The 10,973-nt window shown below is 55.7% G+C and overlaps 1 protein-coding gene across 2 annotated transcripts; it reads left to right on the top strand.

Annotated features, from left to right (window-relative positions):
• The first annotated feature begins 225 nt into the window (after positions 1–225).
• On the top strand, positions 226–6,639 carry PIANP (PILR alpha associated neural protein). Of its 2 annotated transcripts, none has more exons than XM_065923271.1 (6): positions 226–349; positions 2,475–2,531; positions 2,735–3,246; positions 4,017–4,098; positions 4,905–5,126; positions 5,406–6,639. In XM_065923271.1, the coding sequence occupies exons 2-6, from the start codon at positions 2,515–2,517 to the stop codon at positions 5,425–5,427; spliced, it is 855 nt and encodes a 284-aa protein (XP_065779343.1). In that variant the 5' UTR covers positions 226–349; positions 2,475–2,514; the 3' UTR covers positions 5,428–6,639. The 2 variants fall into 2 exon arrangements, with proteins under 2 accessions (XP_065779343.1, XP_065779352.1); XM_065923280.1 differs by lacking the exon at positions 226–349 and adding an exon at positions 2,023–2,120.
• The last annotated feature ends 4,334 nt before the right edge of the window (positions 6,640–10,973 follow it).

The raw sequence follows: 10,973 nt of genomic DNA on the forward strand, positions 1-10,973 counted from the left end.
CCCTCCACCTGGGACGCGGCCGGGCGCGACTCCCGAGGTGCGGCAGCGGGAGGGTTAAATCGAGCGGGGGGAGGAAGAGAGGCGGGGACCGCGCGCTCCGAGCTGCCGCGCCGAGCCCAGCCGAGCCGAGCGCAGCCCGAGCCGAGCCGAGCCGAGCCGAGCCGAGCATCTCCCGCCGCCGCCGCCGCCGCCGCCCCGCGCCCCGGGCGCTCGCCCCCCACCCTCTCCTGCACCCCGTTGCCCGCAGAACCCCCCGACCATGCCCCGTGCCCCACGCGTTCCCGCGACCTCCCAGGCCGGCGCAGCCCCGAGCGCCCGCAGCTGTCGCGCCGCCGCGCCAGGCATGCAGGTGAGCGAGAGGGCCCCCCACGCCCCCACCCAAGGGAGCCCGGCTCTGCCCTCCCCGACTCCGCGCCCTTCGCCCCCTAACCCTCCCGGCGCGGCCCCCCGCCCGTCTCGAGCCTCCAGCCCAGAAGCTCGCCTCGTCCGCCGCGCTCCGCATCCCACCGCGGGTCTGGACTCCGTCCTGCCCTCCTGCGCAGCGGTCCCGGCGGCTGCCTGTATCCCGCCTTTGGCTCGGCCCCTCGCATCCTCCTGCCTCGGCTTCCTTTTCTGCTCTCGGCGCTCCCTCCCACGGAGCCCCTTCGCCTACCTTCTGGTCCTCGTTTCCAAACACCCCCACCCCACTCATCGTTTTCCAGCGGGGTCCAGGGAGCGCGGGCCTTCGGGAAGGGTGGGCTCGCGGCCGCGCTGGGGATGGGCCCTGCTCCCCCAGCCCCAGACTCCCGCCCCACCCCCAGCTCGTCTCCTGCGCACAACAGGTCGGTGAGGAGCGAGGGGAGGGTGGGGGTGGCGCGCCAGCCAGGCGACTGCGGGCTTCCTGGAGGGGGTGACTAAGGGGTGCGGGGTCCGGGGACTGGAGTTGACGTTGATTGGGGCGGGGGGATACACAGGCAGGAGAGACGAGTGGGTCCCGGCGTCAGCTGGCCACAGCTGTCCCTGGGAACCCCTCTCCGCTCCACCGGCTTCCACTCCTGCCTCGGTCCCCGCAGCCTCGCTCTCTTCCTGGCTTCCTCTCGTGTCTTCCCACCAGGCCCCCTTCCCTGCCTCTCTCCGTAGCTCCGTGTCTCTTTACGTTGGAAGAAACAATTTCCAACTCCTCCATCTTTGCTGTTCCCCAGTCCCTTCCTTGTCTCATTCTGTCCTCGGTACCTTGTCGTCTCCTCCCCTCTTTCTTCCTCCCCATCCCTGGTCTCCTCCGTCCCTCTTCTCCCCTCTCCTTCGGCGATCTCCACTTCCCGTCCTGCCTGGACCTTTCTTTCCTCCTTCTCCCCGGCTCCTGCGACCCCGGAACCCTCTCAGTTTCCCTCCCTGACCTTTCCTCTTATGCCCAGCATCCTACAGCTGTCCATCTTTTGTGCGCGCCCCCCACCCCAGTCCATTCTTTCAGGGACCAGCCCCCCTCACCGTCTGCCTCTTCACCTTTCTCCTCCTTTCTCACGCCTCACCTGCCCTCCATCTCTCAGCCCGTCACTCTTCACAGCTCTCTCCACAGCTCACTTTCCCAGTCCCTTCCCCAGACTCTCCCACCTTACTCCCTGTTATTCTCTGAGAGCGCTTCATGTCCAGATCTGGACCCAGAAACCAGAGGACATTGAATGTCACATCCTCATTCATTGGGGAGCCTGCTGCCTGCCCCTGTGTCTGCCACCCTCGACTCTGAGAACGTGTCCTCCTCTTTCAGAACTCTCCATCCCGATGATTCTCCCAAACTCTTTACCCCGGAGAGCGACATTTGAGGGTCCAGCTTCTCCCCAACTCCACTTTTTCTCAGCGGGCACCTATGTGTTTGGATGACTGAACACTGAGAAAAATTACATTCTGTAGTTTTCTCCCACCCACCTCTCCCTTTCTCATCTCTTTCCTTCCATCCCTCCATCTCTGTTTCCTCTGCTCCTGAAGATGCAGATTCCTGGGGCCATTCACTCCTCAGAGAAAAGCCTCGGAGGACAAGTGGGGTGGGCAGTCTGGGATGCTCCCCTCTGTGCAGCCCCACACGTTCACACGCTCAATCCGATTGACTTCCTCTTCCCTCCCCCTCTCAGACGCCCTCCCTCGCGGTAGGTGCTCAAGGAATCACAAGGTTCTTGGCTCTAAATTAAGATCCAAGAAAAGCTAGGAGCTGTGGGCAGAGGAAGTGAGAAGGAAGGAAGCCAGAGAAGAGTAGACCCTGGGGTGGGGAAGTAACAGGGACCTTGGAAGTTGCAGATAGGGACTGAGGGCTAGACAGGGGACTGGTCTGGGAGTTTCCTCTCCCCTCCCCAGGACAGTGCTAGGAAACTGAGGGTCCTGAGTGGTGGCAGCATAGATGGCAGCTGCAGCTGGGAGAGGAGATGGAGGTGAATGGGGAGGATGGATGAGCCGGGGAGGTCCTCAGAGCAAGCTTGGGATGTGACAACCCCTCTCTCTCTTAGTAAAGGCTGAAAATCTGAGTCACCGCTGAGGATCTCGGACATGGAGTCCAGGATGCGGTAAGTTTGGAGGAAGCTTAGAGGCCACTTTCCCTAGGGTTTTGACCCTTTCCCTCCTAGGCCCACCCAGGGCTTTCCATCCTGAGGGCTCGACCCTTGGAAGATGGGAAGTGAGACATGTCTTCCCAAGGCCACTTTTTGCACAGAGGGAGGAGGCAGCCCAAGATGGCCTCGGACTCATCGCTCTCTCTCCCTTCCCGCAGGCCTGCATTGCTGCTGTCCCATCTCCTCTCTCTCTGGCCACTGCTGTTGCTGCCCCTCCCACCGCCTGCTCAAGGTTCCTCCTCCTCCCCTCGAACCCCACCAGCCCCAGCCCGGCCCCCCTGTGCCCGGGGAGGCCCCTCAGCCCCACGCCACGTGTGTGTGTGGGAGCGGGCACCTCCACCAAGCCGATCCCCTCGGGTCCTGAGATCACGTCGGCAAGTCCTGCCGGGCACCGCACCCCCAGCCACCCCATCAGGCTTTGAGGAGGGTCCACCCTCATCCCAGTACCCCTGGGCTATTGTGTGGGGCCCTACGGTGTCTCGAGAGGATGGGGGGGACCCCAACTCTGCCAATCCTGGATTTCTGCCCCTGGACTATGGTTTTGCAGCCCCCCATGGGCTGGCTACCCCACACCCCAACTCAGACTCCATGAGGGCTGATGGAGATGGGCTCATCCTTGGAGAAGCACCTGCCACGCTGAGGCCCTTCCTGTTCGGGGGCCGTGGTGAAGGTGAGTGGGAGATGCTGGGAAGGGATATGGACGGGGCACTGGTTGAAGACTCTCAGGGCAGCAACAGGGGTCCTGTGTGTCAGCTGCCTCCACAAATGTGCCGGGCCCTGGGCTAGCACAGGAGGCCAAGAGGAAGATGTGTCTGAGCCCCAGAGGAGCTCAGGTCCAGTGGGGAAGACAGACGCGTAAACCCTCGGGGATGAGTCAACAGTAACACACACTTAATAGAGGTGTGCGCAGCATGTTTTTAGGCAAAGAGAAGGGAGAGACTACTTCTGCCTGGGGATCAGAACGCCTTCCAAGAATTGACGTTTGAGCTGTACCCTGGAAACAGTGGGAGTAGTCCAGGCAGAGGAGGGCCCTTCAGGATGACACCTCGACTCAGGGCGCGCAGACACAGGGCTAGTGGTTTGGGGGCGGGGCTAGGGCAGAGATGGACATTTCCACCCGCTAGTTTCTGTGCAGAGAGAGAGAGAGGTTCTGAGAGGCTCTTTCTGACCTTGGAACTCCTTCTCATGCCATATATACAGGAGATTTGGGGAAGTGGAGAAAAAAAGATTTGGGAGGGAAAGAGCTGAAAACTCTGGGGAAAGCTGATGATAAAAATAAAGCAGGGAGGCTCTAAAGAAGCAGAAAAAGAGTTGGATGATGTGGCTTCCAATGACAACACTGCTCAAGCTTCCTGAACCTACAGCCTAACCCCACCCTCAATCCCGCTTGGCTCCCCCGGTTCCAGGCCTCCCTAAGACTTTCTCCCTGCCCACAAGCAGGTGTGGACCCTCAGCTCTATGTCACAATTACCATCTCCATCATCATTGTCCTCGTGGCCACAGGCATCATCTTCAAGTTCTGGTAAGCCAGCAGGAAGTGGATGCTGACATCCCCATGAATGGAAGGATGGAAGGATGGCTCCTTTGGCTGGAAGGAGCCTGGGTGGTGGTTTGGCTGGGGGTGGAATAGGAAGTGATGGATTAAGGCAAGACCTTGGGGAAAGGTAGGAAGGATCTGGGCAAGAGAAGCTGTGAGAAATGAGCTCAGGTTCCTGCTGGGGAAGTACAAGGAGAGTGGGAGAGGTAGGGAGATCATTGTGAGCACAAGTTGGGGGGGGGCTAGGGTGGCCATCCCTGTTTCCCATTTCCTCCAAGACCCATTCTGCAGGGCCCTTCTTAAGGCCGCCTTAAGGGGAAGAGGGAGAAAATCCCAGCTTTTTGCATGCACTTAATAGCAGGTCACTCAGTCCTTCACACTTTACTGCAAGACTCATTAGACTCAGGTGTCCAGGTCATTAGCTGACTTTGAACTAGAACTAAACCTGCCAGGACCTGCCGTGGAGAGAAATGGCTCTCTGGGTATGCGTGGGGGAGGGGCAGATGTGAGGGACTCTGTGTGTCCATGGGGAGGGGGTGTTCATTCTGTGGCTCTGGACCAGGTGGGAGGGTGGTTTACATTCCCAAGCCCCCCGGGGGCGCGGGGACAGGAAGTGGTTTTGTGGACAGGGTCTCAGGATCTGGGGCTTAGGGAACAGTTAGAGGCTGGTTTCTCTGCTGTCGGATGCTGTGGGTGCCTGGGGGAGGCTGGGGGCTGACGAGCGCCCGAGGGGGCCCAGGCTGGGGACTTCTCGAATGGGTGAGAACCTCTCTTCTTCCGGGGGCTGCCAGCTGGGACCGCAGTCAGAAACGGCGCAGGCCCTCGGGGCAGCAAGGGGCCCTGAGGCAAGAGGAGAGCCAGCAGCCCCTGACTGACCTGTCCCCAGCCGGGGTCACCGTGCTGGGGGCCTTCGGAGATTCGCCCACTCCCACTCCTGACCACGAGGAACCCCGAGGGGGACCCCGGCCCGGGATGCCCCAGCCCAAGGGGGCACCAGCCTTCCAGCTGAACCGGTGAGGGCAGGGCAGTGGGCAGGGAGGTGGGCAGGGGCTGTGGGTGGGGCGCTCCCCGCCGGGTGGGTGGAGAGGAGGCACACTGGCCCACCCCCAGGAGACTGGACCTCTGCTCTCTGGGGGGCCCCACCCGTTTCCCTGTAGATCTATGTCCTGTTCTTATGCTGCCGTTTCACTCCACCTTGCCCTCTTAACCTCCATCCCTTTTATTTCTTGAACTGCCCTCCTGATTGGCTTGCCCCTTGGTTCCTGACTGTGCCCTTTCCCTTTTCCCCTTAGGATTCCCCTGGTGAATCTGTGATGTCCCCCATGGTTGGGGCACCTCCAGGCAGGGGGCCAAGGGCCTGGCATAGCCCCCATCCTGCTGAGGGCACAGCGGCTGTGGGCGCTGCAGCTCTGCCTGGGCTCACACCTCGGGAACACTCGCTGGCCCACAGGCAAGCCCAGCTGCTCACCCTCCTTGAGGTGGGGGCCTCACTTATCTGTGGCTTCTGGCCCCCCGTCCCCACCCTGGCACACTCACACAAGCCTTGCACACTCACCTCTCCCCTCTCAGGCCATCGCACACTCACGCTCTTGTGCAGCCAGTCTCCCCACCCACATCCCCCCTCTGAGGATCCCCTGTGTCCTCCCTTTTGTCTCACACTTTTCACTTCCTGGAGTTTTACTTCCTGTCCTCCCTCGTCCTGCGCTCGGCCCATCACTCTGCGGTCAGTGGGTGTACCTCTCATGTGCATTTCCCGGCCCCTCGTGGTGGTGGTGTAAATGTCGTGCTCACACTCCACTTCGTGAACACCCACGGGTGGAGTTTCTATGTCCCCTGCATGCTGCCCCAGAGCGGGGTGGGAGATGAGCTGGGGTACTCTTTGGGTCCCCATCTGTCCCGGTCCCACCCCACTCCATGTCGTGGGTTTTACCATGTCCCCCATCCCACTCTAAGGACTCCCTTGTGGAAATGGGGAGTCATGAGGCCCCCAAAACTCCTCCCTAGCCCCACTGCTAAATTCTGTTGTCTGGAAGATGGCTTTTGGGGAGCCTCCTGCTGCACTGCAGGAGAAAGGGGCCCCCATTTGCCCTCCCTTGCCTCCTAAGTCCTTCTGTCTCGTCTCGTCTGTCCTGGCTGTCTGTGCGTGTCACTCTGGAACTCAGAGCCTCCTTTCCTCCCCACCGTCCCCCCAATCAAGTCCTCCAATTCCCAGTCCCCCTGAGGGCCTCCCTAATTCCACCTAGGCTGCCAGGGACCGGGGCCAGCTGGTTTAAGGCCATCGGGGAGCTCTGCCTCCCAACCTGCCCCTCCCTCCCTCCTTGGTTCCTCCAGCTCTCCTGCCTTTTGTTCCCTCCACCCCTCAGGTTTGTCCCAACTTCTCATGGCTTTCCCACCTTCCTTCCTCTCTTACCTGGCTCCTATGCTGTGATATATATTTTTGTATTATCTCTTTCTTCTTGTGGTGATAATCTTGAATTCTTGTGGGATGTAAGTTTCAAAATTTTCAAATAAAGCCTTTGCAAGATACCTGAGTCCCCTTGTTCTGCCTCATGAGCCCCGCAGAGAGGAAAGGAGGAAAGGCAATGGGCAGTCACGAGGGAGGAAAAGGAGGATGAAGGGGTGACCCTCCAGACCCGAGTGACCTGGCCTGCCCTGACCCGGAGTTGGGGTTTGGGGGCTTTGATTTGGGATGGAGCTGAAGGAAGAGACACTGACGGGAGCAGACCTGATGAGGAGCAGCCGGAGCAAACTGGAAGAGTGGCTAGTTAGTTACCAGCGAAGGTTGAGAGACCACGAGAAAGGAGGCTGGAGCAAAGGGAACACTTCTGTAGCAGCTCAGGCGATGGTGCCAGCCAGAAAAGGAAGAGGAGAGCTGATAAGGCAGGTGGAGGGTGAAGGGCAAAAGGAGAAGAAAAAACGGAGCAATGGAAACAAGACGAGGGAGCCGCAGGAGAGAGGCTGGCTGCCCTGCTTGCTTTATTTTCAGCCTTGCTCCCTAACCTGCCCCCACCCACAGCTGTCCCCCAGAAGCCCTGTGGTTAACTCTCATTAGCTTTTCCTGCTCTGCCCTCTTGAAGAGGCACTGCTGGGGTGTGGGGGAGGCATTGAGGGGTGTATTTGAAGGAGGGAACACAGGCTGCCCAGCTGGGATCAGTCACCTCTGAGCCCCCAATTCTAGGTTTGGCTCTTGTAACAGCCCTGCAAAAGCCCACACAGCAGCCTCTCAGTTGTTGCTAGGCTTTGTTGCCATGGTAACCATCCAGGTCCTATTTCTCCCCCCACCCCCATCTGTGCCCCACTTGCTCCCTGGAAATGGGGGAGCTCCAGGGAGGAGAGGAGACAGTCACAGGTAAGCGGGGACTGCCCTGGCCTCTGTTGGCCTTTGCGTATTTACTTTTGCAGCTAGAATCAGGAGTGTGTATGTGGCCGTAGGTGCGTTTTAGGGGTTGGGGAGCTTTACTGTGTAACACCAGTGAGGTGTGGCTGAGTCTACGCAGCACACAACGGTGAGCGGGGAGGAGGGAGTGTATTTCTCAGGACCAGAGCAGTATGTGGATTCAGGGCATCAGACTCCCTAAGAGAAAGAAGCAGCAGAGCCAGGCCAAGGAGTGATGAACCAACTAAAAGCAGAGGTGCGAAGCAAACAGACTGCTGAGGGAGCTCAGAGTCAATCCAGTGGGACCTGAAGAGACCCCAGCCTGCAGCTGGTTAATGGGACAGGGCTGGATGGGACCTGAAATGCAGGAAAAGGTGCTGCTGGGATGGGCTGGGGCAGCAAGGGAGGGACCCAAGGAATGGAGGAGGAGGAGAGAAGGAGGACAGGAGAGGAAGCCTCATGAACCTTTCTCTTCCCCAAAGGAAACTAGTCCCTGTTAGGTCAGGGTTGGGGGAAGAGGAGGCACTGAAGGGGAAGAGCTGAAGTGCCTGGACAGCACTTGTCTCTTACCACCTTCCTCTTCAGAGGGACAGTGTGACCCCGAGGCTCATCCATATGCAGAAGGCATGCATAAAGGCCCCTAATGAAGAGTGAATTAATTACCGCCTGATTAGACTGCTGTTTCTCTAAATTTAAATAAATTAAAACACACCAGCGAGACACAGGAAATCCTTAACCTGTTCTTTCTCCCTAAATGCCCTCCTTCCCTAGCGAATGTCAGATGGTGGGGGAAGGACAGAGGAGAAAGATGTCTCCATCTCCTGAGTTGTCTTAAGGAATGTCAGTGGCTCAGTCATGTCTGACTCTTTGCAACCCCATGGACTGTAGCCCGCCAGGCTCCTCTGTCCATGGAATTCTCCAGGCAAGAATACCAGAGTGGGTTGCCATGCTTTCCTCCAGGGGATCTTCCCAACCTGAGGATCCTCCTGACCCAGGGATGGAACCTGGGTCTCCTGCACTGCAGGCAGATTCTCTACCATCTGAGCCACCAGGGATTCCTGTCTTAAGGAATGATCCCAAACTACATCCCATTACCAAGCTAACCGGGAAGAGGCCCTGGAGAAGAATTCTAACTTTACCTCTTGTAGAGTTGAAACTGAAACTGGGGGCCTGGGAAGGTCCTGGAGGTGTGCAAATGGCAGAGAGTCACTGCTCAGTCACAGACCGAAAAAACAGAGTGGCCATACTACCCCTTTGGTTCATGGAGCCCACACATCAGTACCTACTGGGATGAGTATCTCTCATCTCTATGCTTCCTTTGCCTCCTGAGCTGTTCATCAAATGACTAAGCCAGACTTCTCTTAAGCATTTTTCTGGAATGCTTACCACTGTGGCTCAGACCAAACCAGGGAGTGGGGAAGCCCCCAGGAGGAGGGATCTCCCAGGCAGAGCTCAGGGTGTGGAAGTGATTCAAGATGGAAACACTGTGCCAGCTGGAAAACCCCAGGCTAAAATTAACAGCCCTCCTCCCCCTACACCCCACATTTCTTTCTAAAGCTTTTTTCTAAGGAGTTCAAAGCACTTAAAACTTGCTTCTTATACCAAGGGCAGGAGGAGCAGGGCTGACAGTTGGAGACACTGAGGCCCAAAGGGGTACCAGTTATTGCAAACAGGAAAAGGATTGGAGAACCGGGACTTACAGTGACTACTGCCATTTTGCTCCCACTTTTCTCTCAGTCCCCAAAGTCAAGGTTTCTAAAATCATCCATCTCTAACCCATAGAGCAACTAGGTCTGTTCATATCTGCACCTTTCAGACCCTTATTCTGCCAACTGTTGCTCCTGGCTTAACACAGGCTGATTACAGAGTCCCAAAATGTGATAAAGAGAGCACTCTAAAAAATTTTTAATTTTTTTAACACCAAAAACATTTTGTATTGGGGTATGGCTGATTAACAATGTTGGGATAGTTTCAGGTGAACAGTGAAAGGAGTCAGCCATACACAAACATGGATCCATTCTCCCTCAAACCCCCTTCCCATCCAGGCTGGCACATAACATTGAGTTCCAAGAACTATACAGTAAGTTTTTGTTGGTTATTCATTTTGAATATAGCAGTGAGTACATGACCTTCCTAAATTCCCTAACTATCCCGTCCCCTGGCAACCATGAGTTCCGTTTTCCAAGTCTGTGAGTCTCCCTCTTAAGAGAACAGACACTTTTAAAAAGATACAGTTAACAAGCCAAAAATATGTATCTTCTCTTTAAATATTTAATTGAAATTTTTATTTTTAAGTGTCTTTTGCTACTTCCTTGCTGTGACCTTGGGAAAAATCAAAAGTCTTTTTACAATCTTAGTTTCATTTTCTGTAAAATTTGGCATTATAGTTATTCCTATACAGTTTATTTTGATCTCTAGGCAAGGAACTATTACTGCTAATAGGAGGCACTTTGATTCTGTTTCACTCAAAATAGAGCTGAGCCCAGAGGGATTCGGCTCAGATCTGGGGCAGCCTGGTGGCAGCATTCATTTACTCAAATAACATGTATTTATTTAACATCTACTGTGTGCTCAGCAAAGCAGTGGGAGGGTACCATGTATGAGACAGTTTTCCTGAGCTGCTGATAATTTTGCTGAAAAGTTACATGAAAGAAATTGAAAGTGAAAGTCACTCAGTCCTTTCCGACTCTTTGCGACCCCATGGAATATACAATCCATGGAATTCTCCAGGCCAGAATACCCGAGTGGGTAGCAGTTCCCTTCTCCAGGGGATCTTCCCCACCCAGGGATAGAACCCAACCCGGGTCACCCACATTGCAGGTGGATTCTTTACCAGCTAAGCCACCAGGGAAGCCCCATAAATCTTAATAAAAGTCAATAAATTTTGTTCATGAATGAATGAAATGGCTAAGCTGAATGACAATAAGAGGATTGCTAATGGGGTTCCCTGCTTGGATTAACTTCTTCACAGTCCACATCTCTGAGCCACCAGGGAGGTGGGTCGGCTGGTAGAGAATCCGCCTGTCCTGCGCATGACCAGGGTTCGATCTCTGGGTTGGGAAGATCCCCTGGAGAAGGAAATGGCAACCCATTCCGGTATTCTTGCCTGGAAAATTCCATGGATAGAGAAGCCTGGTGGGCTACAATCCATGGGGTCGCAAAGAGTTAGACACGACTAAGCTTAACACACACACACACACACACACACACACACACAAACATATGTGTGAGGACTAAGTCGCTTCAGTAATATCTAACTCTTTGTGACCCCATGGACTGTAGCCTCCGAAGCTCTTCTGTCCATGAGATTCTCCAGGCAAGAATACTGGAATGGGTTGCCAGTGCCCTTCTCCAGGTATGTGTGTGTGTGTGTGTGTGTGTGTGTGTGTATATATATATATATATATATATATATATATATATATATATATATGACTTAATTAAAAAAAAAAAAAAAAGCAGGGACTAAATGCTGTTGAAATTT

Source organism: Muntiacus reevesi, chromosome 1 (genome assembly GCF_963930625.1).
Source record: "Muntiacus reevesi chromosome 1, mMunRee1.1, whole genome shotgun sequence".
NCBI classification, from domain to species: domain Eukaryota; kingdom Metazoa; phylum Chordata; class Mammalia; order Artiodactyla; family Cervidae; genus Muntiacus; species Muntiacus reevesi.